The sequence below is a fragment of the Chinchilla lanigera genome, unplaced genomic scaffold (genome assembly GCF_000276665.1).
Source record: "Chinchilla lanigera isolate Chin_1 unplaced genomic scaffold, ChiLan1.0 scaffold00011, whole genome shotgun sequence".
NCBI classification, from domain to species: Eukaryota; Metazoa; Chordata; class Mammalia; order Rodentia; family Chinchillidae; genus Chinchilla; species Chinchilla lanigera.
The window spans coordinates 29,547,865-29,575,198 of NW_004955412.1; the positions used below are offsets into that span (position 1 = coordinate 29,547,865).

At 40.3% G+C, this 27,334-nt stretch overlaps 1 protein-coding gene across 5 annotated transcripts in view; it reads right to left on the bottom strand.

Annotated features, from left to right (window-relative positions):
- The window catches only part of Ets1 (v-ets avian erythroblastosis virus E26 oncogene homolog 1), a 168,660-nt gene that overhangs the window by 114,135 nt on the left and 27,191 nt on the right, over positions 1 to 27,334 (bottom strand). For 3 of the 5 annotated variants that reach the window (XM_013511112.1, XM_013511111.1, XM_005378524.2), the window contains exon 1: positions 9,119 to 9,152. The exons of 1 other annotated variant lie outside the window; for it this stretch is intronic. In XM_013511112.1, the coding sequence (XP_013366566.1) occupies positions 9,119 to 9,137 (19 nt within the window). In that variant the 5' untranslated portion in view covers positions 9,138 to 9,152. Of the gene's footprint in view, positions 1 to 9,118; positions 9,153 to 10,714; positions 10,820 to 27,334 lie in introns of those variants that run through there. One more of the 5 variants, XM_005378525.2, reaches the window with a different exon arrangement.

Sequence of the window (27,334 nt, forward strand, 5' to 3'; positions counted from 1 at the left end):
AAAGAAGCAGTAAGTTCTGCTGGGCACTGGGGATAACAAGTTGTGGAGACTACACAGAAGGAAGTGTGACCACATGGCCCTACGAATCGCACTGAGACTCCCACAAGCAGCAAAGGACCTTTCCCCTTCTGAATGCCTGTTTTACTTATATATTTGTAAAAGAAAGGACTTTTGGAATTGGCAGCAACATCCTGGAGCCCAGCTCAAAGACACCAACAGTTTCTATCTGCGGCCAGACAACACTCCCCCTCATAGCAACACGCTTGGAAAAAGGCTCAGTGGAAATACTTTTTCTCTTCCAATCAATTGACAGAGTGAGGGAGGAAACCTCTGGCCCAACATCTGGTGCATTCTGTGCTGGACCGTATTCTCCACTGCATGAATGACACTTCCCTGGGGGACGGCCCTTTGCCCAAGGAGAAAACTGAAAAGAGGCAGTTGCCAGAGCTCTCAAGAGCTCTCATCTCAGGAAATAACTCTCGGACAGAAATGGATTGCTCCTTTATTATTTTTTGGAGAAAGAAAAAAAGAACCTGCCCTTTTTCCACTTGTAGATTGTGACACAGAACAGCTGCTGGAGAACGAAACCCTTTCAGAAGACGTAAAAGGAGTGTTGGGAGACTTTTGTGCGTGGGTTTTCTCCCAACTCCCTGGCTTTTTGGCCAAAGAGAATTCCCTCCCACACGACAACTGCTTGACCATCAGCTAGCTGCACCAGTGTTTTCTTGGCATTGCACATGTTTATTACCTAAATGGAAAACAACTGTGTGATTTAAAGATTTACTCCCCAGCTGAGAAGCAGCTATGAGACCTATCTGGGTGTAGAAATGATTTGAAAACTTGGTAACAGGACTATGAAGAGCTGTTTCATTTTTCTTGAATGGGAGCAGCAAAGTACATGGGTCCCAGGCAAGACTGCCAAGCTCATCCACCCATATGACCCATCCACACACCCTCCACCCACCAGCCCTACCGTCACTGTGCGCCACAGCACCTCAGCACTGAATGTACAACTCTCTATTACTCTCTTGAGCACAAGGTGCCATTTGTCACTTCCCTGCCTATCTCATGTTCCCAGCCTTCTAGAAAGGCCCCTCCATCCTCCAGCCCCTCAGCACCTGTGAGCCCCTTCTCTTGAAGGTTTAGGATCCTCTCAGAGACTCTCCACTGCCTGGAGCCTTCCCTGAACCATGCTGCACCTCCGCCAGGGCCAGCTGCTCTTCTTCAGTGTGCTCCTGCATACTATCTGTGCTTATCACACTGTTTCACCAACGTCTGTTTCTATTTGTCTCCCACTAGATTCTGAGTTACTTGAAAGTAGGCAACATGCCTTTTTCACTTTCATCTACATTTCCAGCACTTAAGGCAGATCTTGGGGCACAACAGAAACTCAGTTTTTAAATCAGTGAATGAATGAATGAATGAATGGGTCCCCCAAGAGGCGGATCAGCAGTGAAAGCATTTATTTCTCTAGAGACACTTGATAGATAATGAGTCTGATAAAGATCCTTGAAATAAGGAGTCTGTTTCATGATCCACATATCAGTGGAAATTGCTTCTTCCCATTCACATGGCTACTTGATGTCACCTTATGTAAGAAGCATTTTCCCATAGCCCTGTACAAACAACTGCATCCCCCTCTCCACGTGGACATGCCATTGTTTATTGTCTCCTCCAGAGCAAGATTTTAGTCCATTTCTTTACACATATCCCAGGATCTTACACCAGGGCTGAGAGGTGGTTGGTACACATATGATTGTTGAATATCAGAGCCTAAATTAGAAAATTTGTACATAGCTGTTAGCTCATGTAAGCCCTCTTTCCACAGATGAGAAAAACTAAGGCCACCCTGAAAATTGACTTTGTTGAGATCTGACTTGTTTACTTTCATTGTCCTGGATTTGTGTACAAAAGTCAGCAACCAGTGGAGAGGACAGAAAGCACAGGTTGGTTTGTATGCATGTCTCCTGTCCTCCAAATCCGTCTAGCACTAGTTTCCCCTTTGACCATAGAAAGAGTTGTACTCTTCACAAAGCCTGTGACCACTTCTCCAACTTCCCACCCTTAACAAGACCTGTAACCCAGCCAAAATGTGCATGCTGACACGTGCTTTTACCCAAGTCTCACCAGCTCAGGTTCAGTGATGTACAAAATTGAAGCTAAGGTTAAGGAGAGAAAGGGCTATTGAGGTTATGGCAGCAGATAAGTAAGGAATCCCAAAGACACAAGCCTTTAATCAAGGCTAGATCCAGTTCACACCAGCTCTCAGCCATATTTCTAGGTAACTGTAACATTAGTAGAGGGTTTTTATTTTGGGTTATCTGCTGCAGTGTATGACTCTAGATATGTAACCCAGGAAACTATACTTTAACTTTTTCTTTTCAAAGTAATTGTTTTGCTAAAACAGTACATATACACTGAGAAAATTAAAAAGTACAGCAAAGTCTCAGATAAGCATCAAAATCATCTCAAGCCCCACTCTCCAGAGATAATTACACTAATATTTTGTCCAACATTCATCTCAGTATTTTAATGTATCTATATACACACAGATGTTTCACATACATGCACTCATAATTTTAATTCTGTGATATTCTGTACATGCTGTTTTGTAGTATGTTTTTTCATTGATATTTGAACCAACACAGTGGGCACTCTTTTGGTCAATAAATATAGTTCTGTATCCTGAAGTTTAAGATTGACAACATTCTGCAGTATGTATACATTGTGCTTTTCTTAATGAGCCTCTTTTTATAATATATATTTGTCTCCAATTCCTTATCATTGTAAAAATTCCTAAAATATTTTATTTTCTCATTAAGTGCCTAAAAGTAGTGCTGTTGGAACAAAGAATATGAACAAGAATACTGTATATTTTGTCTATCTTTATCTTTAATTCTTCTGCATATAAATAAGCCAGAAATATATTGCCTCTCACAAAGAAGTTGTGTTTTGAACCTGAACTTGACCTCTAGTCTTCCTATTAGTTCACAAACCAGGAATTACGGGTAAAACTTGCTTTGAGCCTCTTACTACTGATAATTAATACGAAGACTACAGGTCTGGGACCAGAGAATACAAGAGCTCAATGAAACTGGAGCAAAACACGTTCAGTTTTTCCACTTTTTCCTTTTGTAAGCCATTTATAATTAGCATTTCTCTGAATGTCATCTCTGTAGGATTCCATTCAATTTACATAAGGAGGATATCCTTTTGGCTTGGGATACAAGAAAGGAAGAGTTTGGCTTCCAAATGCACTAGCCATTTAAAGAAACTTGCTCAGAACAACAGCACTTTATCCAAACTAAAACCAACACTATAGCATCAAAGCAACATCTTCAATCTGCAATGTGTAGGCTTTAAATTCCTTCTTTCTGAATACAGCCATCCTTTGATATCCACGAGGATGGTTTTAAAAACCACCACCTCAGTATACAAAAATCTATGGATGTCCATGTCCCTTATATAAAATGACACAGTATTTGCCTATCACCCATGCACATGTTCCCATATATTATAAATCATCTTGAGAGTACTTGCAACACCTAGTGCAATGTAAATGCTATGTAAGTAGTCGCTATACACTATTGCTTAGGGCATAGTTGCAAGAAAAAGTCTGTACATGTTCAGTACAGATAGGTTTTTTCAAATTTTTTTTATCTACATTTAACTGAATCTATAGAATTAGAGGGAAAACCATTTCATGTAAATGTATTTTTAAGGATAAAAAAATACCACCTCTTTCAGGAAGACTTCTCTGAGGTTCCTGGTTAGGTACTTGGACATCTTTGAAGCTCCTCCTGGGACTGACTCTCAACAATGACAGAAAGTGATGACACTTCCTGTATAGAGGTCTATCTCTGTTCATGAATCAAAGATTATCTGAGAGGAGGAACAGTGCCTTCTTCAGTGGTATAAGCAGGCATGCAACACACATTTGTTAACTAAATGAAGGAAAGTACATGTACTTGAAATAGAGTTGGTATGTGCAATAGCTATGAGTCAGAGCCTGAGCATATACAGGAAAAAGAAGATATGTTCACAAGAACAACAACAAAAAGTCATTACCCACCATGAAGTGTGTCCAACGCAACCCTGAGGTCAGGATTCTGAAATGTTAACCATAAGCAAAATCATACTCTTTGCTAAACTAACTCATGCATTAGGTGGATGGTTTTTGTCTATCCTTATTTCTAATTCTTCTGCATAGTCCATTTGTATTTCTCCTATCAGCTGGTAGGTATCTCCCCTGATTTGTCATTATACCAAAAGCTACCATGTCTAATTTTCTAAGAACTCAAATTTAGGAGGGCTCATGTTTCACTAACTGAACACTCTTCATTTGCCAAAGAAATTGTGTCATTACAATGCATAGAAAAGAAAAGTGTTTAGAATTGAAGATGGTTTTTTTGACTTTGAAGTCTGTGAAGAATCTCATCTCCTTGGCTAAGTGTGCCAACATCATAGTAGCAAATATTCCTTTTTTCTTTGGGTAGGCAACACTTAACAAAAAAGATGATGCTCTGAATTATGTGCTATTGGATTCTATGTCTTAAACCAAGTCACCTATTTTTGCCTAAGCTCACAGAGCAGGAACTTACAGAACAGTCAATATCTGTCTTGATTCTCCTTACCCTCACTTGTAATTATTCCCCTAATCTTATCTTAAGTGAAAGTGATTCATATCCATTTTCTATTTCTAAAAAGAAAACAAATCTCCTAACTAAACAACGTTCTCATGTCCATTATGAAAGGACATAGGTCAACCAATCTTTCTTGTTGTAGTAAAATGGAGTACATTCTACTACAACAAGAAAGATTAGTTGAGCTATGTCCACTCGTTGTTTTGGCCTTCCTGATGGAGGAGGTCACTACAGTCTCCTGAAAAAGAGAGATAAAAAGGTGCTTTTACTTTGGTGTACCATAGCAGTTAGGAAATAAGGAGTGCTTCATAGATTATTTTTACATTTCCTCCTTGGTGGGAAAAGTTCCCTCACCCTCACACTGCTGGAATGCATTGTTAACAACAGGCAGAGAAGTACTGCTTCTCAGCATCCGGGTATACATTAAAATCATTCTATTACATCTTGGAATTTAATCAGAACAATGTCAAACTTTGTCTCTGAAATTGGTCAGAAACCAACAACCCACTATTTCTAGTCAATCTTCATGTGAGAAAATCTTCTGGAAGCTCACAAGCAACATTCAGTAAACTGTTTCATAATAAAAGTGACCACAGCTCACATACAAATGCTATCTCAATTCTAAGTTTAGCCATAAAATTCAACAAATGGTCATAAGAGACCTTCAGAGGTACTCTAGTACCATGAACATGTTAAGTACCATAAATAAATAAATTGCTATTTTTTTTTTTTTTTTTTTTACTAAGAACTAGGAAACAAAGCAGAATGAACTGGCAGAATAACGTTAAGTACTCTTTGCTTTCCAATACTGGATGTAGTACAGATCAGGATATAAAAGATTCTTGGGCAAGTCGAACCTAAAGAAGGGCTACAAGCCTGAAAATGTCAACTCTTTCCCAATGGTTACTGTTAAAGAAATTCCCAAGGGCCTAGAATTTTAAATAATTTATTTTCACCCCATAGCTCATGAACCATGTCAGATTTAATGTAGAATTTAGATTTGGTTCTGGCTGGTAGGGCTCTCAGCAAAACTGAAACACAATAAATAGAGAGGGAAATTGAGAGGACAATTAAAAGAGACTGGATAGTCTTAATAATGACCCTGTAAAATCAAACTAAAAGACACCAGCTGACTTAACTCTCTCAAATCCGCCAAACAATCTCTTGGACTATGTCTGATTGTGATTTTCGTGGTGGAGTTTCTTTTGTTTTATTGCCCAAATTGTAAGGTTCCAATTTCTCAGTATAATGCTAAACAGCTTGCTAGCATTCTTCTATAAAAAGGGATTTTGCAAATTCAATGAATTTTGGAGTTAGAAAAAATTCACCAAATCAGCTCATTTTTTATTTGAATGAACTGAGTCCAGAGAGGTTATATGTTTAACGGGAGCTGTGGAATTACAAACCGTGCATGAACAAGGCACTTCTTAAGTGTATGGTCATGGCCACCTTTCTTAACGCTATAGTCTTAGTATCCTCACACATAAAGTGGAGATTATAGTACCATATTTTCAAAATAATTAAGGAGGTTTTTACAAAATAAAAATGTGCAGAGTGCCTTAGACATGGTAAAATGGCCACTAAATAACAATAACTGTTACTATTGCTATTTTATCAATAGTACATAGCAATTATGTACTAAGTATTCAATTCTGAGTAGTAATAGTGGTTTTTATTAATTACTTTTTATTGCCCACGACAGCACGTCATTTATTCAAGAATTAAGGAGAGAGTCCCAATCACCTACATAAATCCTCATTTCTTTTTCTAAGGATTTGTATTCAAGTCATCAAAAGAGGATTCCCTTTCATAATCATAGGTTGAGTAGCATCAGTCAAGAATTTGGCAGGAATAAAGAGCCACAATTTCTACTGAATGGTACTCAGTTTGTATCAGTGTTACGCACAAAACTGAGACGTAAGCATTTTTCTTACAGCTCAGAGCAAACTCACTGAAAGACTGCCTGGCACAAATGAGGAATTATTGTAGCTTGCCCAGTGAAACCAGCATTCTTTTTACACAAATGTCAATCTGTTGTGGAGTAATACTATAGTACCTAGCTATAAATACTGTAGCAGGAAAGCAATAAAATGCATAAAGGGAAAATGTTGCAAGGGTTTCTCATCAGTCGGTTTTCTTATTTTTTTGTCCTCCCTTTTCCTTTAAAGCAGTGCTGCCCAAACTAGGATGTGCATATGAATCACCTGGGGCTCATATTACAAAGCCATTGCAAGCAGGAGCCCTGTGGGCTACCTGAGCACGTGACATCAATCCTGCAGGTCAAATGACCTCTTGGCTGGAGCCAGGCAGCATTGGACTTGATTACATCGATGAGTATTTTTGACAAGGTGGATGTTTAGAAGGCAGAGCTCTCCAGGAAACAAAAAAGACACCTGTTGCAAGACCGAGCTGACGTTTGAGAGCCATATGTGTGATGCAAACCAGTCCAGGGAAAATTGTACACCCCAGGACCCCTCTGGGCCTCTTAAGCCACAAACCAGATGATGGCCCCATATGACAAGGCTTCCATTTTTCCAGAGAGCTGGGGCTTTAATTCTTTAGCCTTTTACATCAAGAAACTGGCACTAGGGCTTCTGCCTGTCCACAGGAATCATTTGGATTCCCTATCACCGGAAGTAGCAAAAGATGATTTAGGAGACTGATGTGTATTATATTTTTCACAGTTTAAAATGACCCTAACCTTTGGAAATTCTTCATGCAATGTTCTTGTAACCCTTGTACATCTGGAATTACTTTTAAATAAAAAGTTTAAAAAAGACTAAAAACTTTGGGTTTTCTGTGTGTCTTGACAACTCCACTTCTCCCCACTTTAAGACTATTGTGCTGATACTCGCACTGCAAGTTTACTGCTTTACTCTCAGCCCCGTACGCACTGTGCACACTGTTCCTTCAAAGTTATTGAGGCAACACTTGTGCTTGGCCACTGGAACGTTAAACCTACTCTCTGCTTTACGGGGGAAAAAACAGGATGAGAAGCATTCTTCCTTCCCTGTTCTATATGCCTTTTTTTCACCTGAACTCCCCAAATATTCTTAGACTGTATTACATCACTGAGCAATGATATCATCTGATTTTTAATCTATCTTTTCAATAAAATGTTGCTTTTTAAAGTAAATTATGTAAGTTTAAAAAGTGGAAGTCACATGTTGCTTCTGTGTGCCTCACAGCACGTGAGCAAGGCTGGACACAGGCAGGAACAGGGGTGACATTCGTCACAACAGGGATCGATTCACTCACTCAGGCCATTAGACCTTGTGGCTTTTCTCCAGCCTGTATCTTCTTCATAATGAATAATTAATCCAAAGATTCCCCTTGGGAAAATAAGCCTTATGCTCAGTATTCGCCCAGTTTAAGCAGGAAACTCCCATTTAAGTTTGTGTAAGTATCTCGGAGTTACTTGGAGTCCTGTATGGTGCTAGTCCACTCAGGAGCTCTGGGCTCACAGACCCTTGGTTCAGATTAGGGTCCAGTACTAAGTCACATGAAGTACTGCTTGCAAAGCACTTTGCAAAAGCATTGGAACATGCTTACATGCTCAACAAACCTTAGAGATTACTGTCCTGCCTCAGGTGAGTGGAGGAAACTCCCAATGCTATCCTGAGGATCATCTAGATGAAAAGACTGAGTCCTGTAAAACTACATTTTCATTAATCATTGTTCTCTCCCAAGCGGAGACAAATGAGATGAGACAAAAATGAATATTTTTATATCTAAGTTTCCTTAAGATTGAAGAAACTCAAAAGATTTGCCTCAAATGCAATTAAATTACTGTGTATCACAGTAATTCCACTCAAATACTAAATGTTTTGTCATTTTCATAAAGAAGAAAGTGAAAATAGGAATAGAGTAGAAGAAAGAAGAAAGGAAGAGACAGAGGAAAAAAAGAAAAAAAGAAAGGAAAGAAGAAGGAAGGGGGCAGAAAAGCAGGTGGGTAGAGAGAAGGTTTACCCAATTTCTAGGATGTATTCATTCCTTCTGTTTTATTTAAAGTGAGTAACTGGGAATTTTGAGTGAGTAAACAGAAAATGACAGTTGTGGGGTAGATCTATTCACCAGTAAATAAAACCAAGAGCCGCAATAGTTGAGTCGAGGTTAAGAAACCCAACAAGCTACTGCAGCTCCCTGTGCAGAGACAGGGAAATGCCCATAGCCTCTGCCTGCTTTCCTTCCTGCCTCTCTCTCCCCTAGGACCTGCATCCACACCCTACTTCTTACGGTTTGCTACAGACTGTTCTGGAACTATGGGCAATTTTCTTTTTTAGAACTCTATGCTTTTTACTTCTAGTTTCTCACCACTGGGAAACAGGTGGGGCACAAATGATCATTCGTATTTTAGAGATGAAGAAAACCGGGAAGAGCCGTCTTCCATCGTTTATTCTCAGTAGCAGAGCTAAGTTTTCATAGAGTCCAAGTGAACAGCCATTCTCCTCCCGGGTCCAATGCAGTGTACTCACCTTCAAACTCCCTCAGCATCTGGGAGAAGCAAAGTTCTCAGATCTCCAAGGTCACAGGCTTCCAGGTGTCTGAGGATGACATCTCTGTCCCCAATGTCCCCAGCCTCTGCTCTAAGACCTCCTCATACCTCTTACAACTAGCACCTGGGTGTAAGGAGCCTGTAAAGCAAAGATGCCTCCTCCTCCGTTATCAGACTGTGCTTCCTACATCCTCAGCGGAACCAGGACGGAAGAGGCCAAATGCCTGCGTGCACTGTTTGTTATTTCACTACAGAGCTGGTAAGAAATGGAAGTTGTTGATTTACAATTAGAAGCAGCATGCTTCTTCAAATATTAATATTAATAACAACAATACCGACACACATGAAAAGATCTTTTCATCTTCAAAGCACTTTGCAGACATTAACTCATTAGCTCTCCCTTCCCTCCTTTCAGGAACACCAGGTTAAGTAAGAATCTAACAAGAAAAGTGCCCCCAGCAGCCTTCCCTGTGAGTCCACCCTGCTGAAGCAAAAGAACTTCTCTAATTAAAAAAAGAAAAGGAGGTGCAGCAATCCAGAATTACAGCTGGTGGACCAGTTAAATGTCAGTAATTTTTACAAATCAAATGGAGCTGCCAGAGTTATCATTTTAGGATCTGTATTTCCTGCTGTTTAACAAAGTGGGTGTTTTTTGTTTGTTTGTTTGTTTGTTTCAGGAGCATGGCAGTGATATGAAGCAGGAAGAAAAATGACCTCGACATTTAAGAGAGAGAATAAGAAAAGCCTGCAATTAAGTGTCTTGATTTCAGTAACCCAATAGAATCTGTTTGTGCAGTTCACCCACAGAAAATGCAACTTTGAAAGGTAGCAATAGAAACATTGTTAATAGTAGATGAGAAACCGCAGCCAGAGTGGAATTGCCCGATACAACCAGCGAACGGAAAGGAGTTGCCACTCAGGTCTCCCGCCTCTCAGAGCAGGTCCCGTGGAGCCCAGCCTCCCAGTGCAGGAAAGATGCCTCCCACCCGCTGACCGGGAGACCTCCTCCAGCCCACCCGCACACCCTACGGTGCAAACACCGTCCAAAGGATTAGCAAACCCTTGCAGAAGTGGGAGTTACAAGACAGCGAAAAACACCCAACGGGATAGCTTGCCTTGCGAGATTCAAACCTGTGGCAATTTCCTCTCTAAAAAAGCAGTTCATTAAGATGCTAGAAAAAAAGAAAAAAAAGAAAATAACAGACCCGCCAGGACTGAAAAAGGAAAAAGAAAAAGAGAGAGAGAAAAATCTTTATGTCGTGCTGAACTACAGTTTTATTTCTTTGGAAGTGTTTGAATCTGCAAAGAAAATACAGTCCGTGACAAGGTATCCGGGAGTATCCAAATGCACATGACTTTGCTTTTGAAAAAGAGTGACATAGTCTTGATGTCTGATTATGCTGACAAAGTTAGGCAACATGTTTGAAAAATAGTATTAAGCAGCTGAATAATTGAATATAGAAAGAAGGAAGAGAAACCTGTTTGTATCCTGAAAGTTTCCACTAATCTACCCTTTAGTTACATACACACACACACAAGAAAAAGCAGGAATACGAAGTTGGAAACAGAAACTTACACTTCGCCAGGGAGACCAGGTGAAGAACAGTTACCCAGGAAGCGCTGCTCCAGGTCTAGTCTCCTTCGCACTACCTGCGGGAATCCTCTGCTCGCAGCCAGAGAGGATGCGAAGACCATAATGCTTCTAATAGAGCTGCCGCCCTAAAGTGAGGGGTGTGGTCAAGCCCGAGAACGCTGGAAAAAAGGCGGTCTCCAGCCAGCCCCTGGCACTGGAGTGGAGGTCATTAAGATAGGGGCTCCTGTCTAGAGGGAAAGAGGAGTGTCACCGGCTGTGGCCACACCAGATCACACCTTATTTTTTATCTGTCAAATTATGCTTCAACTAAATAGATTCCAGGCCTGAGGAGAAATGAGGCAGCAGATGAGCAAAAGGGAACTAGCCCTGTGGGATAACACTGTCTTAGCACTTGCTGATACTTTGGGTTTCCTCTCTACTATGTATGTGAATATTCATGCCCCACTTGCTTGACTCTCTCAATGGGTCCCCTTTATCCTAGGCAGGGGCTAGGGAGTGTCAGGAGGGAGAGGCTGCTACAAAACCAGTTCAGGAGACTGCAAGGAAGCAGGCTGTCTGCCACCCTCTGTCTTGCTCAGACCTCTTGTTTCTGTCTCTATTATCCTACCTGAAATACCGTATTTCCTAAGGAACAGAAAATGCTTACAGTGGTGAATGTTACATGGAATAAATTACGTGAAATGCAATCTTCTGTGGTGTCACCCTTGTGCAATACATCATGTGTACTTACGCAGACGAAGGTGGCTCTGAGTGCAGGACCACCCTGCTGTATGTGGTCCATCATGGACCAAAAGACAGTCAGTTACATGGTACATGACTAGCTACAGAAGAGAGCTGACTAAACAAGAATTGGGATTTCTGAGAGGTAAAGCTAAATGCCCTCTTCACTTAAGTCTGATTTGAGTGATTTTCAAAATAGTTGAGTGTTAGGTGCCCTGATTCATGATCCATGGGGTAGGAATAAAAAGGCAGCAATATTCATATATGTCTCTTTTAGAATGGATATAAACAATGTGAAAATATTGCATCTATTCTAGGTGCCCAACATCTTTTACTCACCTGCATATTCAGAAAAATGGTGAGAATGTTACAAGGTGATCTCATTTCTATGAATGATTTCATTATTAAAATTTTTTGAAAAATTAATATTTGCTTACTTAGTCTCAGATATTTATTTGAAGATGCAATTTACTTTGAGCAACAGGTAAGAGGTAAAATTTGTCATGGTTGGCTCCATTTCTAATTAAAAAAAACCAGATGTTCAACATTGAAATTTGATAAAAATCTACTACATGTCATTTGGAGCCATCATCATTATCCTTCATGTTTATAGCCAGATGACCCTATAATCAAAACATTTTATTGTTGAGGTTTTGTCTTTGCACAATAACACAGCCTGGAAGAGGTAGTGCTATTGGTTCAGTTTAATTTAATAAATGTGTGTTCCAGGTACTGTTCTAGGTGTGAGGAATGTAACAATTTCACACTGTCGTTGGAAGACAGACACATAAATATGTAAATTTTGCCATCTCCATAAAATGTAATACATAATGGGAGAGATGTCAGTAGAGCTAAGAAAACTTCTGCCTGTCCCCCACAGTCCAGCAAATTCCAGCAGGCTTCCCCTTTTAAACAGTGTGTGGTCAATTAATCACAAGTAATCCCAATTGTATCCACTCTTTCATAAGAGAATTGGAAGAAAAACAGGAAGACAAAAGCGTATCTCTTGTCTTACAAAGATGTATAGTGTGATTATTGAGGATTTTGGAACCTAGAGTGGTTTACATTGAGTTCGATAGGACAGTAACCCTTTAGGGCCTTAGTTCCATCCCCTCTAGGTATAGTGGTATGGAAGAAAACAAACTAGGAATCCAAATGATGCAAACTAGGCCTCTGCTGTCACAAATTGCCTAGAGAATGCCCAGAAAAACGAGTAAGTTTTGTTATAAAAAAAACTTCAGAAATACAGTATAGGTGCATATACACAAGCAAAACAATGAAGTTGAACTTTTCCATAGTATGCAAATATTAGCTCAAAGTGGATCAAAGACCAAAGAACTCAAACTATAAAACTCTTAGAAGAAAATGAAGGAGGAAACTTCACAATGATGGATTTGTCAATGATTCCCTTGAATGTAATACCAAAAACATAAGCAATAAAAGAAAAAGTAAGTAAGTTGCACTTCATCAAAATTTAAAAATTTTGAATATCAAAGGGCACTGTCAAGGAAATGAAAAGGAAACTGACAGAACTGGAAGAAATACTATTTGTAAATCACATACCTGACAAGGAGTTAATATTCAGAATACATAAAGAAGTATAACTCCACAACAAACCCAATGAAAAAATGAGAAAGGACTTGAGTAGACATTTCTCCCAAAACATAGAAATGACCAATAAGCACATGAAAAGATTATCAACATCACTAATCATTAGGAAAAAGTAACTCAAAATCAGAATGAGATAATACTTCACACATTTTGGGATTGCTATTACCCAAAAAGCAGAAAATGATGACAAAGATGTCGAGAAATTGGACTCTGTGAGAGTCCAATCACTGTCCAGCATTGCCAGTGAGAATGTAAAATGGTGCAACCACTGTGGGAAGCAATTTGGTGATTCTCTAAGACAATTAAGCATAAAACTACTCTACAACCCAGTAATTCCTTTTCTAGACACATAGCCAAAGGATTTAAAACAGAAACTTAGGTATTTTTACACTAATGTTTGAAGCATTAGGATAGTCAACAGGTAGAATCAACATAAATGTCTATCTACAGACAAATGTACTAGTGAAATATAGGATATACACACAATGGAATATCATTCAGCCTGAAAAAGAATGACATTCATATTGATGCTACAACATGGATGAACTGTGAAACATTGTGCTAGAAAAAATAAGCCAAACCAAAAAAAAAAAAACCCGAAGATTACATAATTCCAAGTATTTGAGCTACCCAAATGGTGAAAATTATAGCCAGAAAGTACATTGGAGCTCAGCAGGAGACTGGAGTTGAGGGGAATGAAGAGTTAGAATTTAACACAGAGGGGACATTTCATTTGGGGACATTGAAAAAGTTGTGGAGATGGATGATGGTGACAGTTGTGTAGCAGAAGATGCCCCCACCCCCACCGCAGACAAAATACTTCAGTTTGTTAGTTGCCCAGGTAATTTTTCTGGTTGCAATTCCTGTTACTTTTGTTTCTTAAAAGCAGCTAATCACTATAATGCATATTATAAAAATCAGTCCCCAATTGACAAGCCATTTGTCTCTATACTTCCTGTTTGCTTATCCCATATGAGCCCTAGACCACCAAAAATCAGGATCTGACATTTTGGAAATAATCCCGATCAGTGCCCATCAATATAAATAAATCTGCCTCCAAATCCTTGGTGTCATTTTGGTGTTTCTATTTGCCATAGCTCTTGTACAAGCAAACACATTTAATGGCTCTGAACTGCACATTTAAAATGGTTATGATAACAAATTTTACATTATATGTATTTGACCATATTTAAAACGTATACTGTCTCAAAGGAGAAATTAGGGTTAAGTAGGCCATGCACAGAAGGAATGCTCTGGACATCACAGAAGGATGTTATTGGACAAGGGGGAATGACCCTCCCGGAGCAGAGGGTTTCAATGCATAGGAAGGAGCACAGATCTCCTCTCCACACAGAGCCCTAGTCAGGTCACCTGTCAAAGTGAGCACAGCAACCCAACTTGACAGGGCTGTGGAGATGACTCTAGCCCTGGAGACTGTCAACAGTGAGCGGCATAAGCAGTGCCCTGAAGTCTTCTCTCCATCCTGTGATATCAAATCCTGTGAGGAAGGACCTCAGTGGAGATCACCTCTATTTCAAGGTCCTCAAGAAAAATAGTAAAACTCCTCCGTGACCTCAGGACATGCATACTTTTGGGCCCCATGTAAAAGTGTTATGCAAAACAGAGGTATTTGCCTCTAGGAAGGAATATCCTCATAGACCATCCTAAATGGTAGTAATCAATACAGTTCAGACACAATTGAAACAGGGCTTATACGAGTTTCTAGGATAATTGCCACACAGATGTTTGCCTTCTTACTGTCAAGAAACCTTTTTCCTTTTCTCATCATAACAAGCTGCATTGCAAGTCAGTGTTTTCTAAGAGTGAAAGAGGAGGTAAGCTTTGCAGAGGTCTTTAACCTTTCACCATCAACCTTCCCTCACTTCCTCTAGCCACCTACAATGCAGAAGACCCCTCCACAGCAACACGTCAGGGTTCTTGAAGCCACTCTTGTCACACTGCAAGAGTTAAGTTTGAAATGAAGAATGGCATTTTAATGCAATGAGAAACAAACCATTAGCTATTTATTGCACTTTATATATTGGCTCTTTCCTTTCCTCTCACTTAGGTGGGAAATAAAAACTTCTGATGCTTTCAAAGACTCCTTGTATCTATGGAAGCAGTGCATAAGCAAGTTATCAAGACAGTGGAAGCAAACCAAGACATCATTAGAAACACAGTTGTCACCAAATATTGAAGAGGCCCTAGGAGATGAGATAAAAGGAAAGCAATGAGCAAGAACCTTTTCTGTTCACACTCCAGCTCTGGAACCTCTTATCCTGTACTTGGTAATGAATCGCTCTCCTCCCTGTGATCAAAAGCCCAGCCAGCATCTTGAGCCACAGATGGGACTGCCGTGGCACACGTATGAGGGTTCACATCTGGCACCCAGGTGTGTGTCCTGCACATGTCAGATTGCTTATCTATGGAGAAGCGGGTTTCCTGACATAGTCCTCGCAGGACCCATGATGTGTTGCTAGTTACTGCTTATACCATCTTTCTGTATTTAACTTCTTCCTGCGATGTAAAATGGGTTAGGGACCGGGCCCTAAATGGATTCCTGTAGCTTGTATAAGGTTTGTCAAGGATGTTTTCCCATCCTGGTCCTACCTGGGCTGCTCCGCATCTTTTGGATTCCACAGATTCAGAGTTCTGACAGAATGGATTACAGATGTGCAGCCTGCTCTCTCCACGCCTTTCTCCCCCGCCACCCCTTCAGAGCTCCCCCATTCCTCTCAGCATGCCCAGGCCTCTCCATCCATCTCCCCAGTTCCAGTCCAGTCTTTATTTTCTAGTTCTCCCTGAGCAGGCCAGTTTCCTCTCCTGTACTATTTCCCATAGGATCTTGTTCCATGTTGTGGTAACATGTAATTTAAGTTCTCAGGGTTCCTTCCCTTGTCTTATCTCCTCCACTAAACTGTGATTCTGGGAGAGGAGGAGCTGTATTTTTGACATTTACTTACACACCAAGAGTCACCTAAAGTCCCTGTCCAGCATACTTGTTGGAGCATAAATGAACTGAATAAAGAAAAAAAAGTCAAAGATAGCTCAAAATATATTCAGCATGACACTATCTTTGATATCTAAGAGCATATGTCACTTAAGTATTGAGGGTCAATTCTGGTAGCATGAGAGATATTGTTTTATTTTTATGTTTGTGTTTTCTGATTTTCATATAGTGTTATATTTCATTTGTAAAAAGAACAAGAAGCAGAAGTTTATTTGTCTGTTTGTTTGTTTTTGGAAACAGGGTTTTGCTACGCAGTTCAGGCTGGGCTTGAATTCAATATGTGGCCCAGGCTGGCCACAAACTCATGTTGATCCTCCTGTCTCAGCCTCCTAAATGTTAGCAGTGCAGGCATTCACCATGATGCTGGGCTACAAAAGGTTATTTTAAATGTGTGACTATATTGGCTTGATGAATATTACAGCATAGGACAAGGTAATAGTATATATTCCCAGGTCAAAATGCCCTGATTTAACCACTTCCTTCCATGTTATCATGGAAATTTTATTGAATAGTTTTGGTCTTTGTTTTCCTTATATATAAATTAAGCATAATGATAGGAATTACTGTGAGGGTCAAAGTAGCGAGTGCTAAGGAGTTAACCCAGTGCTCAGAGAAGTTTGTAGGCTGTAACTTTTCGAGTAGTTTGTCACTGCACCCTGTGGCTCTTCAGAGGAGGAGAATGGAGGGACTGATTCTTCCTCTTGAGAGGAATGCTGGTTTCCTAATCATGGAGAAGACTGACACGGCCCCAGGAGTGTAATTAGGACACACTTGCTAAGGAAGGTGCCCTGCTGAGTCTGTAAGCGGATAGCTGCAGCTGTGTCTGGGTGGTGCACACCAAATAATGTCGATGCGTTTGTTTCCCTTTCTGAAGCAGTCCACTGATTACAGATTGAGCCTAGTCTCAGAGGCAGGTCCTCCTACCCAAGGTAAGCACAATCAGCCAGCCCTCAAGTATCCCCAAGCAGGCTTTCTAGTGCCAGTTCAGAAGGCACCCTGCTCTCACTGCAGGGATGCTGAGATCAATAATATACTTCCTAACCTACACCAGATAAAGTAGTCCTTAATTTGCTCCCTTTTGTGGGAGGCTGTGAGGACTTCTGGGATGCAGTCTGGGCTGTGCTTTCTCCAAGGGGCTCAGTGAGGTTCCTGCCTCTTCTCCAGGGACCCACCTCTCTGTGCTGTGAACATTTCTGGTCATGCTCTATGCCTGGCTTAACTCAGAAGCTTCTGCTTAGACCAGACATGTTTCCCAGGGCAGGACTACATTCCCAAGAGTTCTAGCAACCATGAATTTGTGAACTGGCAAGAATTTTTAGGGATTCTGTAACCTTATCACCTTCCAAATAAATAAATAGTATCTAGAGATTTATCTTCCTGTTAAAGAAAGGTATATGAATAACTTTGCCACATCTTTTCAAAGCTAAATGATTAGCCTGCTTGTGAGCAGTGTCTGAGGCATATTGATTACTTTGGATCAGTCTATAGGTCTGTTTGGGGCTAGGGTAGCTATACTGAGGAAGTAAAATTCAGATTAATTAACCTATTGGTGGAGGAATCTTCTCATTTCACACCAAATATCTGGGGCTTCAGTGGGCAAGCTCAGACCTCAGGGGACCAGGAAGAGGAAAAGTCAGCACAAAAAGTTCATCATGGATCTTGCTATCTCAAAACATGCCTGAGATAAAAAGTCTGGTAACCGAGAGATTTATAGAAAGCCACCTTCCTGGGTTGTTGATGTACTCAGTATATTGGCTTAGGGCTGATGAATGGTTGGAAGCAGATTGGCTTGTTTCTGAGCCTCATTGGAATATCATTTCAACCAAATGCCAGGTTTGCTGCTGACATCTTTATCCTCAAAACTTCCCTTTCTTCTTCAACAGAGCCAAGACTATCCCTGTGCTCAGGGACTCAGGGAGACAAGCTAAGGAGATCCAGATGTCTCAGAGATTCATACATCTGGTTTCAACCTGGATCTTACCTCTTCAGGATTTTCTCTGACCACTCTTATGCCCCTTCTTTCACTAGATTCTGTCTTCCTATTATATCTTTCATTCATATACTACCTTCCCTCATGTAAGAAGAATTCTATTGTAATTACTTGTGCAATATTACTCTTCTTTGCTTATTGTGATACCATCAGGCAAGAAATGGACTAGCCTTTTATTTACAATTGTTCTTTCAATACTTATAATTGTACTTAATCCTAAAGTAAAGGTTAAATATTTGATGAATGGATGAATGAATGTGGATAAATGAGTGGATAGCTTGATGAAGGAGTGGATGAATGGATGGATGGATGGATGGATGGATGGATGACTGAATAGATAAACAGATGATGTACAGATACATAGTTGCATGGATGAAGAGAGGGATAAATGGATTTTTGAATGTTGGATAGATACAATCTAATTTGTATAATAACTTTTTAACTTCTTTGATCCTTTTCTTTGCTTCTGCTGGTGTCACAGAACATAATACCACACTCGAGCACCTACCTCTGTCCCCTTTAGTATACTGTTTTAGGGTGGATTTTTTTCTAATCAACAAAAATACAAACCCTTCAGGAGAATAAGTTATCTTTTCTGTAGCACAAAGTGAACAGTTGACAATTCACCAAAAAACTCAGGCTATACAAACAGTCAGAATGGGTCACCCCTTCATCACAGATTTCGTTTTGTCTGTTATCTAGATAATTAAATCTACCTCTGGTAGGGTTTTCCCTGATTACTTGAATATTTACCTGAATATATTCCTCATTGTATTTTTCTTTATGGAGCAGCAAAATCAGAGAAAGTTAGATGAGATTTCCGGATTGAATCTAGACTTTAGGATTTTATTTCCCCTTTAGTTTATTTTACATAGTTTTGGGTCTAAAACTTATCTCAAATATGTCATTCAATCCTATGACCCGCAGAACACTCTACATGCTGCACATGTACGTAGAAATGGGGTCCCACCCCTAATGTGAGAAAAGAAATAGAATACAGAAACATTTTGGTCATAAAATCAGGTATTTTAAGCCACCCTAAAACACAGCACCATTTGCCTCACTTTTTTTAAAAGTCAGCTAAGGAAATTAATTTGAACTCAACCTTGTACCAATCAGAAAGCATCTGGAATAGTCAAAGATGCCTGCCCTTCTGGTCAATGACAGGCTTGTGATTGGAGACTGTGCAGGTCATTATCTAACAGAACTAAACCCCTAATCAGGACTGCTTCTTCCAGCTCACTGCAGAGCTCATCCCCGTCAAAGCACAACATGATATGGTCTAGCACTTTTTATCTTATTTTGGTGGCATTTCAAAAATGTTTTTGGAAATACTGGGTGTTTGGGTAATAGAAACTTCTAAAGAAGGCCAAAAGAAACAAAAAGTAAAAGTGAAAAAAAAAGGTTGCTCTTTGCTTAAGACAGAGTTCAATCTTTGGAAGGTCAGAGGTATGGAAGGGTTGATACTCTTCTAGATTATGAACAAAATTTAAGGAAGGTTATGGTGAAGAATTTATATTGAAATTATTTTCCTGCTTTAAAATAACTTTCCAAACTAAGGCACACAGAGAATGAGGAACTTGCTACTTGAGCTCAGATCTGTCTGGTTCCAGAGATTTTGTCTCATCCATTAAACCTTGTGCCTCTCAACAGAGCAGAGAGGGAAATGTCAGATTGTGTGGCAGAGGAAAAGCTCAGGATGGAGCAGGAACTTCCTGTCCAAGTGTGTGCATGAGAGGTTCTCTGTGCACATACATGGAGTTAAAAATTTTTACATTATTTGTAATTTTTAAAAGGCTTCTTTAAAATAAAATAAAAACATAAAATAATTTTGCAATACTGAAACTCAAGGACTTGAATTTGTTGGTTAATTTTTTATGGTGCTTTTATTAGGTCCTTGAGCATAATAGGTAATCACACTGCCACTGACCTATAGCTCTAGCTCAAAAGATGTTAATCTTGAATCCAAAGCAGCTCTGTTTTTAATCTAAAAGTAGTATGTACTAAAAATAATGTTTTAAATTTGAAATATGAAAGAAGTCAAAAGAAACATGTATCATCCCCCACCTACGCAGTCAGTGATAACTTTTCAATGGAGAATTTCTTTCCAGTCTTTTCTATGAAAATAGGTATTTTTATGTTATGTAAAATTAGATAGATCATATTTCACATGGTATTTTAAACTGTTTTTAGTTGTAAATCTTAGCCATTAATGCCATCAAGTGGTTGTCTTCCACAGGATTTTAAAAAATATGTGCCTAGTGTGCCTATGCATTCCTAAAAAGCCAGAAATTTAACATAGGAAAGCGCCTTCTTTTCCTACTGACTCTTCTGGTAAAGAGGAAAATCAGGAGACCTGGATTCAATTCTTCAATGCCTAGTTCTACTAAGTAGTTGTATATTTTGAGGCAATCCCTGCATCCTGTACCCTGAAGTGGTTTTCTCATCTATGAAGTACAGGATTACAGAACTGATTCCTAGAAACTCCAAAAAGGAAGACTTCTGATACATAAATCATACCATGGAGTATTCCAGCCGCTCACTTTGCCCTGCATGTATGTTTCACATGAAAGGGATTTCCTCTTTCCCTTCATTCTTTGATTTGTTTTTCTTTAATTTCACCATTTCCTTTCCCTTAAAACAATGAAATGCAATGCCTTTTATCTGCTCTTTGGAAGCTGGCTGGTTGGCTCCTTCCACTCTGATACCAGGCACCAGCCTCCTGCTGGAAGTAAGAGGTTTATTTTGAGACCCAGGAACAGGCAGGTCCCTTTACACGTGCTCCTATCAGGAGGCTCCTCTGAGCTTCATGCCTCTGGTGTAAAAAAAAAAAAAAAAAAAAAAAAAAAAAAAAATGACCCTAGAGTTTCAAGTAAGTCTCTATCTTCTTTTAAAGTTCCAGTTAGAGTGAAACCACAAAGAAACATAAAACATGCCTTCATTTTCTTTGGATCAGAAACAGAAAAGTTAATCTTTCCTCCTTTAAAATAACTAGTCAGGATTTTGTGATCCACATCAAAGAGAAAGTAAGAAAAGACTAAATTCCCCACTACAGCGTTGGGAAAAGCATGGGGGCACACTTTGCCCAAGAATTAGGAATCCCGAAGTCTGACAGAGTCATTCCTGGAAAGAGCTGATGAGTTTCCTGAAACCCATATGCAATCCTGCACATCTGGGTTGTTGAGCTAGTTTCCATGTCTGCTGCCTAAAGGGAACAATTCCCCCAAGTACCAGTCTAAACAAGCTATTCACGTAACCATCTAATGATGGTCTGGAGATTAAGCATAGGTTTTCATTTTATCTCTGCATATCTCTAGAGTCTGTCAACTTGAGTATCTCCCTAAAAGCCAAAATCTCTCACCTGAGAGACTTCTGCAGAATATTCACAGGGAAGATATAGAGATGCTTTTATCATGAATTCCATTGGGCCCAGGGACTTGTGATTACGGTGTGAACTGTAAGGAGTGTGAGGAATAGCAACAGCCCATCTCATTATCTCAGGAGGTGCTGATGTTCCCACATATCAGCAAGCAGGAATCCAGAAGAGGAGGCATCCAACCACTCAGGATCTTTGAGACATCTCTTCCTTGGTGATTTGTCTCTTGTCCTTGTCAGTGTTACAACCACAGCAATAACGGTCATCGAGCTCCCCACTACTCTATTCTGCTGCCTGTGCTCCTAGAAGATTTCTTCTCATTGAGATATTGGAAAATAAAATGAGATAACACAGACAGCAAATGCTTTGAATGTAAAATGTTTTGCATATGAAAGGCGCTGGAGACTTTGTTTACGATAGCTCGGATGAATGCAGCCTTGTGTCTCTGTAGCAGTCTGTTCTAATATTCCACTGTTGGAATTGGAGCAGCCTCACAACAGGCAAGTGTCACAGAACTTGAATCAGTGGATAAACACTACGGGGAAGCATATTTCAGATCAAAATTATGCAGTGCTTTTGAACATTTAGAGAGATGTGCGCATCCAGCGCCACTCAAAACAGAGAGCAACACCTGGGCCAGCACTGAGTGAGTGGTGAGAAGGCTGGAGGGACCAGCCAGCAGGGATGCTGTGGAGAAGTCTCTTGCATTAGACCAGACAAGAGCTATGGTTCCATCCAGCTCTAAGAACCTGTGGGTCCTCCACTATGGTGACCTCTACATGTGTAAAGAATTGTCATACAGAAGAGGAGGTATTTTCTTTCAAAGCATCAAACCAGGGCCCACGGGTGGAAGTTTGAAAGAAGAGAACTTTGGTACAACACAAGGATGGCATTCAGACATTTAGAAATGCTGTATTACTCATTTCTCAAGCTACAGTAGTAATAACTATGGGAGAATAACCTGATGAAAGCCAACCCACTGGTGTTAGACCTCAAACTTCTGATTTTTCATGCAGTTCTCGGTTCCTTGTCTCATATGCTTCTTCCATCCAGGACGTCCATCTCACACCCATCCTCCACATACTTGGCAAAGCTTTAGTTTAAAAGTCAGAGGATAGCCCCGTTTGACTGTTAATCCTCATTTGTCAACTTCCCAGGATTCAAAAAACCTAGTAGATTAACAAATCACACCCCTGGTGTGTTTATGGGCCAAGGAAGCATGATCTTGGATCTCACACATGGTCCCTAGCCTGTTCCTCTTCCACCTGTTCCCTTGCTATACTCCCAGTCTTCTAGGAACTAAGAAGCTCTGTTCCCCAATGCCTTTCGGCAATGACATTCTTGCAGTGGAGCCAGCTGACTATGAATCCCTCCAAACCATGAGCTAAATTAAATCCCTCCTCCTTTAGGTTGTGGGTATTGGATGTTGTGTCTCAGCAACAAGAAACCTGACTAGCTGACTACCACACCTGTGTGAGTGAGCATTTGCTAAGCATCCACTTTTGGACCTGCTGCTTTACACTCCTTCCTTAGACTCCTTCTTAGGGAAAAATTAAATTTGCATACTTGAGCTACTTTTGGGCTTCCATAAACTAGACTGGCTGACCACAACTCTTGGTGGAGATGTATCCATCACTTGGTGCTGCATATGGTTACCACCATCTAGAATGCTTTTTCCCAGCTTATCTTCATAGCAAAATCTGACCCAGTGTTTGTCTCTTGTCCTCTCCAAGTCTTCCCTGCCTAAGCTCATCCTTCCTCAGAACCACTAATAGTCTCCCTATGTGATAAAGTGTTAGCATTCCTGATCCACATTTCCAACTACCCTGTATGCAAATCCACTGAGTAGCTGTTCTATATCCATGACTGACTGACTTATACTGAGTGAGGACTGTACTTTATTTATCTTTGTATCCCCAGCACTTCTCCTGATGTCTGGCCCTTAGGAACTTCTCAGAATAGGCTTATTTCCTTGAAAATATATTTATATAATGTACAATTATTATGCATCACTTAAAAAGAAAACATGCACATGTTCTGCTTTATTTTAGAGTCCTGAAGGTTAGCTGCCAATAGATTCTGTGACAACATCAAATGCAACAAAACATGAGTATCTTACAATTTTCAGTGTGGTTGAGACTCTCTCCACCAGGCATGGTAGGGCACACCTATAATCCCAACACTCTGGGAGGCCAAGGCAGGAGAATAGCAAGTTCAAGTTCAGCCTGGGAAACTTAACAATTTAGATTCTATCTTAAAATGAATAATAAATATAGGGCTGGGATGTAGCTCAATGTGAAGGTCTCGAGTTCAGTCACTTAGTATAGGCTACTGTGGACAATGATCAGAGAGCAAGGAAGTTCCTGCCTCAGGCCCTTTGCACTGGCTCTTCCTGCTGCAGTTGCACATGGTCCTCTCCCTCATTTCATGTATGTCATGTGAAGATGTTGATGTATAAATGAGGTCTTACCTGATGATACCCATGTAAAACCCAACCACCCATCCACATCCTCAACACTCCCTATCCCCTTATTCTGTTTTATCCCTGTCCTGTCTGACATACTCTGTTTTTACCGACTCATTTGTTCATTGTCTTCCCGCTCCTTAAGGGAAGAGACTGTGTAGGCTTTCTTTGTCACTGAATTCCCCAAACATAAAAGAACTCCTGTCACATAGCAAGGGCTCAAACAGATACTCAACAAATGAGTGACTTGTTGAAATGTAAAAATAAAAAAAATTTAAAAATTACCCAATAAAATCTAATAACACACCTGAATAAAAAAGCAAAGGAATTCTTTTCAGAGATCAAATTTGTAGAGGGACATAAATATGAAATAAGTTAAAAGACATAGATAATCAATTCAGATGTCGAACATTCACCTCATGGAGTTAAACTCATGGAATTCCCATAAAAGGCAGAAATATTAGAAGAAAATTTATGAAAATGGAAGAAAATCATCAACCTTAAAATTGAAGTTTAATCCAAGGATAAAAGAAGATACAAGAAGCTTTTAGAAAGAGAGTGGGAAGTTACCTACAAAAGAACATGAATAAGACTGATACCAGGATTCAGGTCAACAAGACTTGATGTTAAAGGATGATAAAACTAGGTCTTAAACATATTAAAGAAAATTTATTTTGAACTTAAAATTTTATACCTAAATTATTAAGGACATGTTAAAAAAAATTTCAGACCCACAAAGAATAAGAATATTTACACTCTCAGAGAAATCTTTCTGAAGAAATAATAAACTATATTTTAGCAAAATGAAAACAGAATCAGAAATACAGGAAAAAATGAGAACCAAGAAACAGTGGGTCCTATCCAAGAGTCAGATACAGAGTAGATATAAGAAGAAATATCTCACATTTGCATCAATATATCTCTTTAAAGAAGGTAGGTAACTATAATAAATAATTATGGAGATGAAAACATAAACTACTTTAATTAACAACACCATGAAATGCAAAAGAACTACAAGAACGTCATACGAGAAAAACTAGCATATGGTCTGATTTTAACCAGTTCATTATATTGTGTGAATTGGGATGGCCATCACTTGGTACTGGATGGCCAGTCAAAGGGACTCTAGACCCTCAGGCAACTGTGCAAATTTGGAATGTGGTTCCAGGCAAGCCTGGGCCCCTTGACCAGTTTCCTTATATTGATTCTTGGTTACGTATAGTCCAAGCCCTTCTTTGGTTCCGAATGTGTACATGTGAATCCCCTGAGCTCGTCCTCCCTTTAAAGGGAAAAGATCACTCTGAAAAGCTGCAACTGTGAGTCCTACCTTCTGCCCCAGAGGAGGAAGATCCCTTTGCCACACCCCCACCGCATGCTGTTCTGCTGCCCTATCCAGTGAGTCGCCAGGTCTGGCAGCAACCATCACCAGAGGGGGGCCAGATTCTAACTCCAGGAATTCGATGTCCAGGGGTTCTGTTCCACCCGCTTCCTTTGCACCAAGTGCCAGTGGCTGAGGAAAAAAGACAGATATGATCTGTAATGGTTTATATCCCTTTTTGTACTAGTGACCTATATGACTGAAAATCCCAAACCCACTCTCTATCACCCATGCAGAGAAGGTCTTTATTTCCTGAACAAGAAGGAAACAACTGAGATGGAGAAAGTGTCTAGCCTTACTAACAGCAAATGGCTGTTGGGAACCTGAGTGGCCCAATACCAGGGAACCCTTCTTAAGGATCTCAGGTTAATCACAACAACTATCAGGCTATCATCCCCACCTCACTCCTGCACACATCCGTGGATCCACCCAAACATGACTGCATTGAATTAATCAAGATGGTCTACTTGGCACAACTGGACCTCCAAGATTCACCCCTCCAGGGCCCTGATTTGACCCTGGTTTCAGATGACAACAGTATGATAATAAATGGGGTCTGGATGGTGGGAACAGTTGTCACAATCAAAAACACTTCAGCTGGGGATATTGGTCCAAAACGCCAAGCTGATAGCCCTCACCTGGGCTTTGAAATTGGAAAAAAACAAGAGTCAATATCTATATCGACACCTCCTATGCTTTTTGCCACCCTCCATGTGTATGGAGCCATATATAAAGAGAGCTCTTGACAACAAGGGGAAAAAAAAGATATCAAAACGTCACAAAACTTAGTGTAACCAGGTAGTGTAGTGAGTGGCAGTGTGAACTTCATTAGGTAGCTGTGATACCTGGCACCCCTCCCTCCCTCCCACCCTCTCTCCTTCCCTCCCTGACTCCTTTTTTGTTCCTTTTCTCATTTTTCTGTTTTTTTAGTTGATGTTTTAAGAGAGAAAGTAACAGTGCTCAGATTTGAACTATAATAGTTTTATATTCAACATCTGAAGTATGTTCTATTTTGTTATACTCTTGTTTCAAAATGTATTCAAGTAGGTTTTCTGAAATATAGAAATGAAATTTATCTTGACAAAGAAAACTTCACAAAAAATATTAGGGTTGCTACAGTTTGGTTGCCAAAAAAGTGGCCATTATACATTGTCCCAGCCACCAGAGGGGGGACTCTTTAGAGGCCCAAGGCAATTGCGCCCTGGACTTAGCAATGAAACAGGTGGCCAACCTGGACACCCCCGTCCCTAAAAAATGTACTCAGAGCACTCTATCTAAAAGGACCTCCCTATTCAAAGACTGAGTTAAAGCAGGCTAAGTCAGAGGGAGCCACTGATAAAAACGGGTGACAAGTGCTGCCAGGAAATGTTGTGTTCTTTCCTGAGTCTTTGGGACATTTTGTGATGCAAGACCTACATACCCGCACTCATTTGGAAAAAAACTGCTATGGTGGAGTTGCTTCACTGATATGTTTATATCCTCAGATTTTGAGCATTGTGCTCCTCTGTGCCTGAGAGATGTGAACTTTGTGCCTGCAACAACCTGGCATAGCAGCCCCACTGCCATCCTGGCGTCAGGAGGGACATGAACGCACCCTTTGAGGACACTGAGATTGACTTCACCAAGGTAGAACCAACAACTGAAAATCAAGAGTGCCTGCTAGTCCTGATTTGTACCTATTCAGATTGAGCTGGGGCCATATCAATTAGGACTGAAACTTTGACAGAAGTAACCAAGGCCTCTTTGGAGTTGATCATTCCTCATATGGACTCCCCATAACCATCAGGTCAGATAATGGGCCAGCATTTGTAGGTAAGGTAGTCCAGGAGCTGGCCAGGGCTCTAGGGGTAAAATGGAAACTTGGCACAGTTTACCAGCTTCAAAGCTCTGGGCAGGTAGAGAGACGGAATTGAACCCTCAAGTCCACCTTGGCTAAGGTCTGCCAGGAAACGGGTGCAACTTGGACAACCATATTGCCTATGGCCCTCCTCCAATCTGGGTGCACCCCATACCAAGATGGCCTCACACCCTTCAAGATCATGTTTGTGTGGCC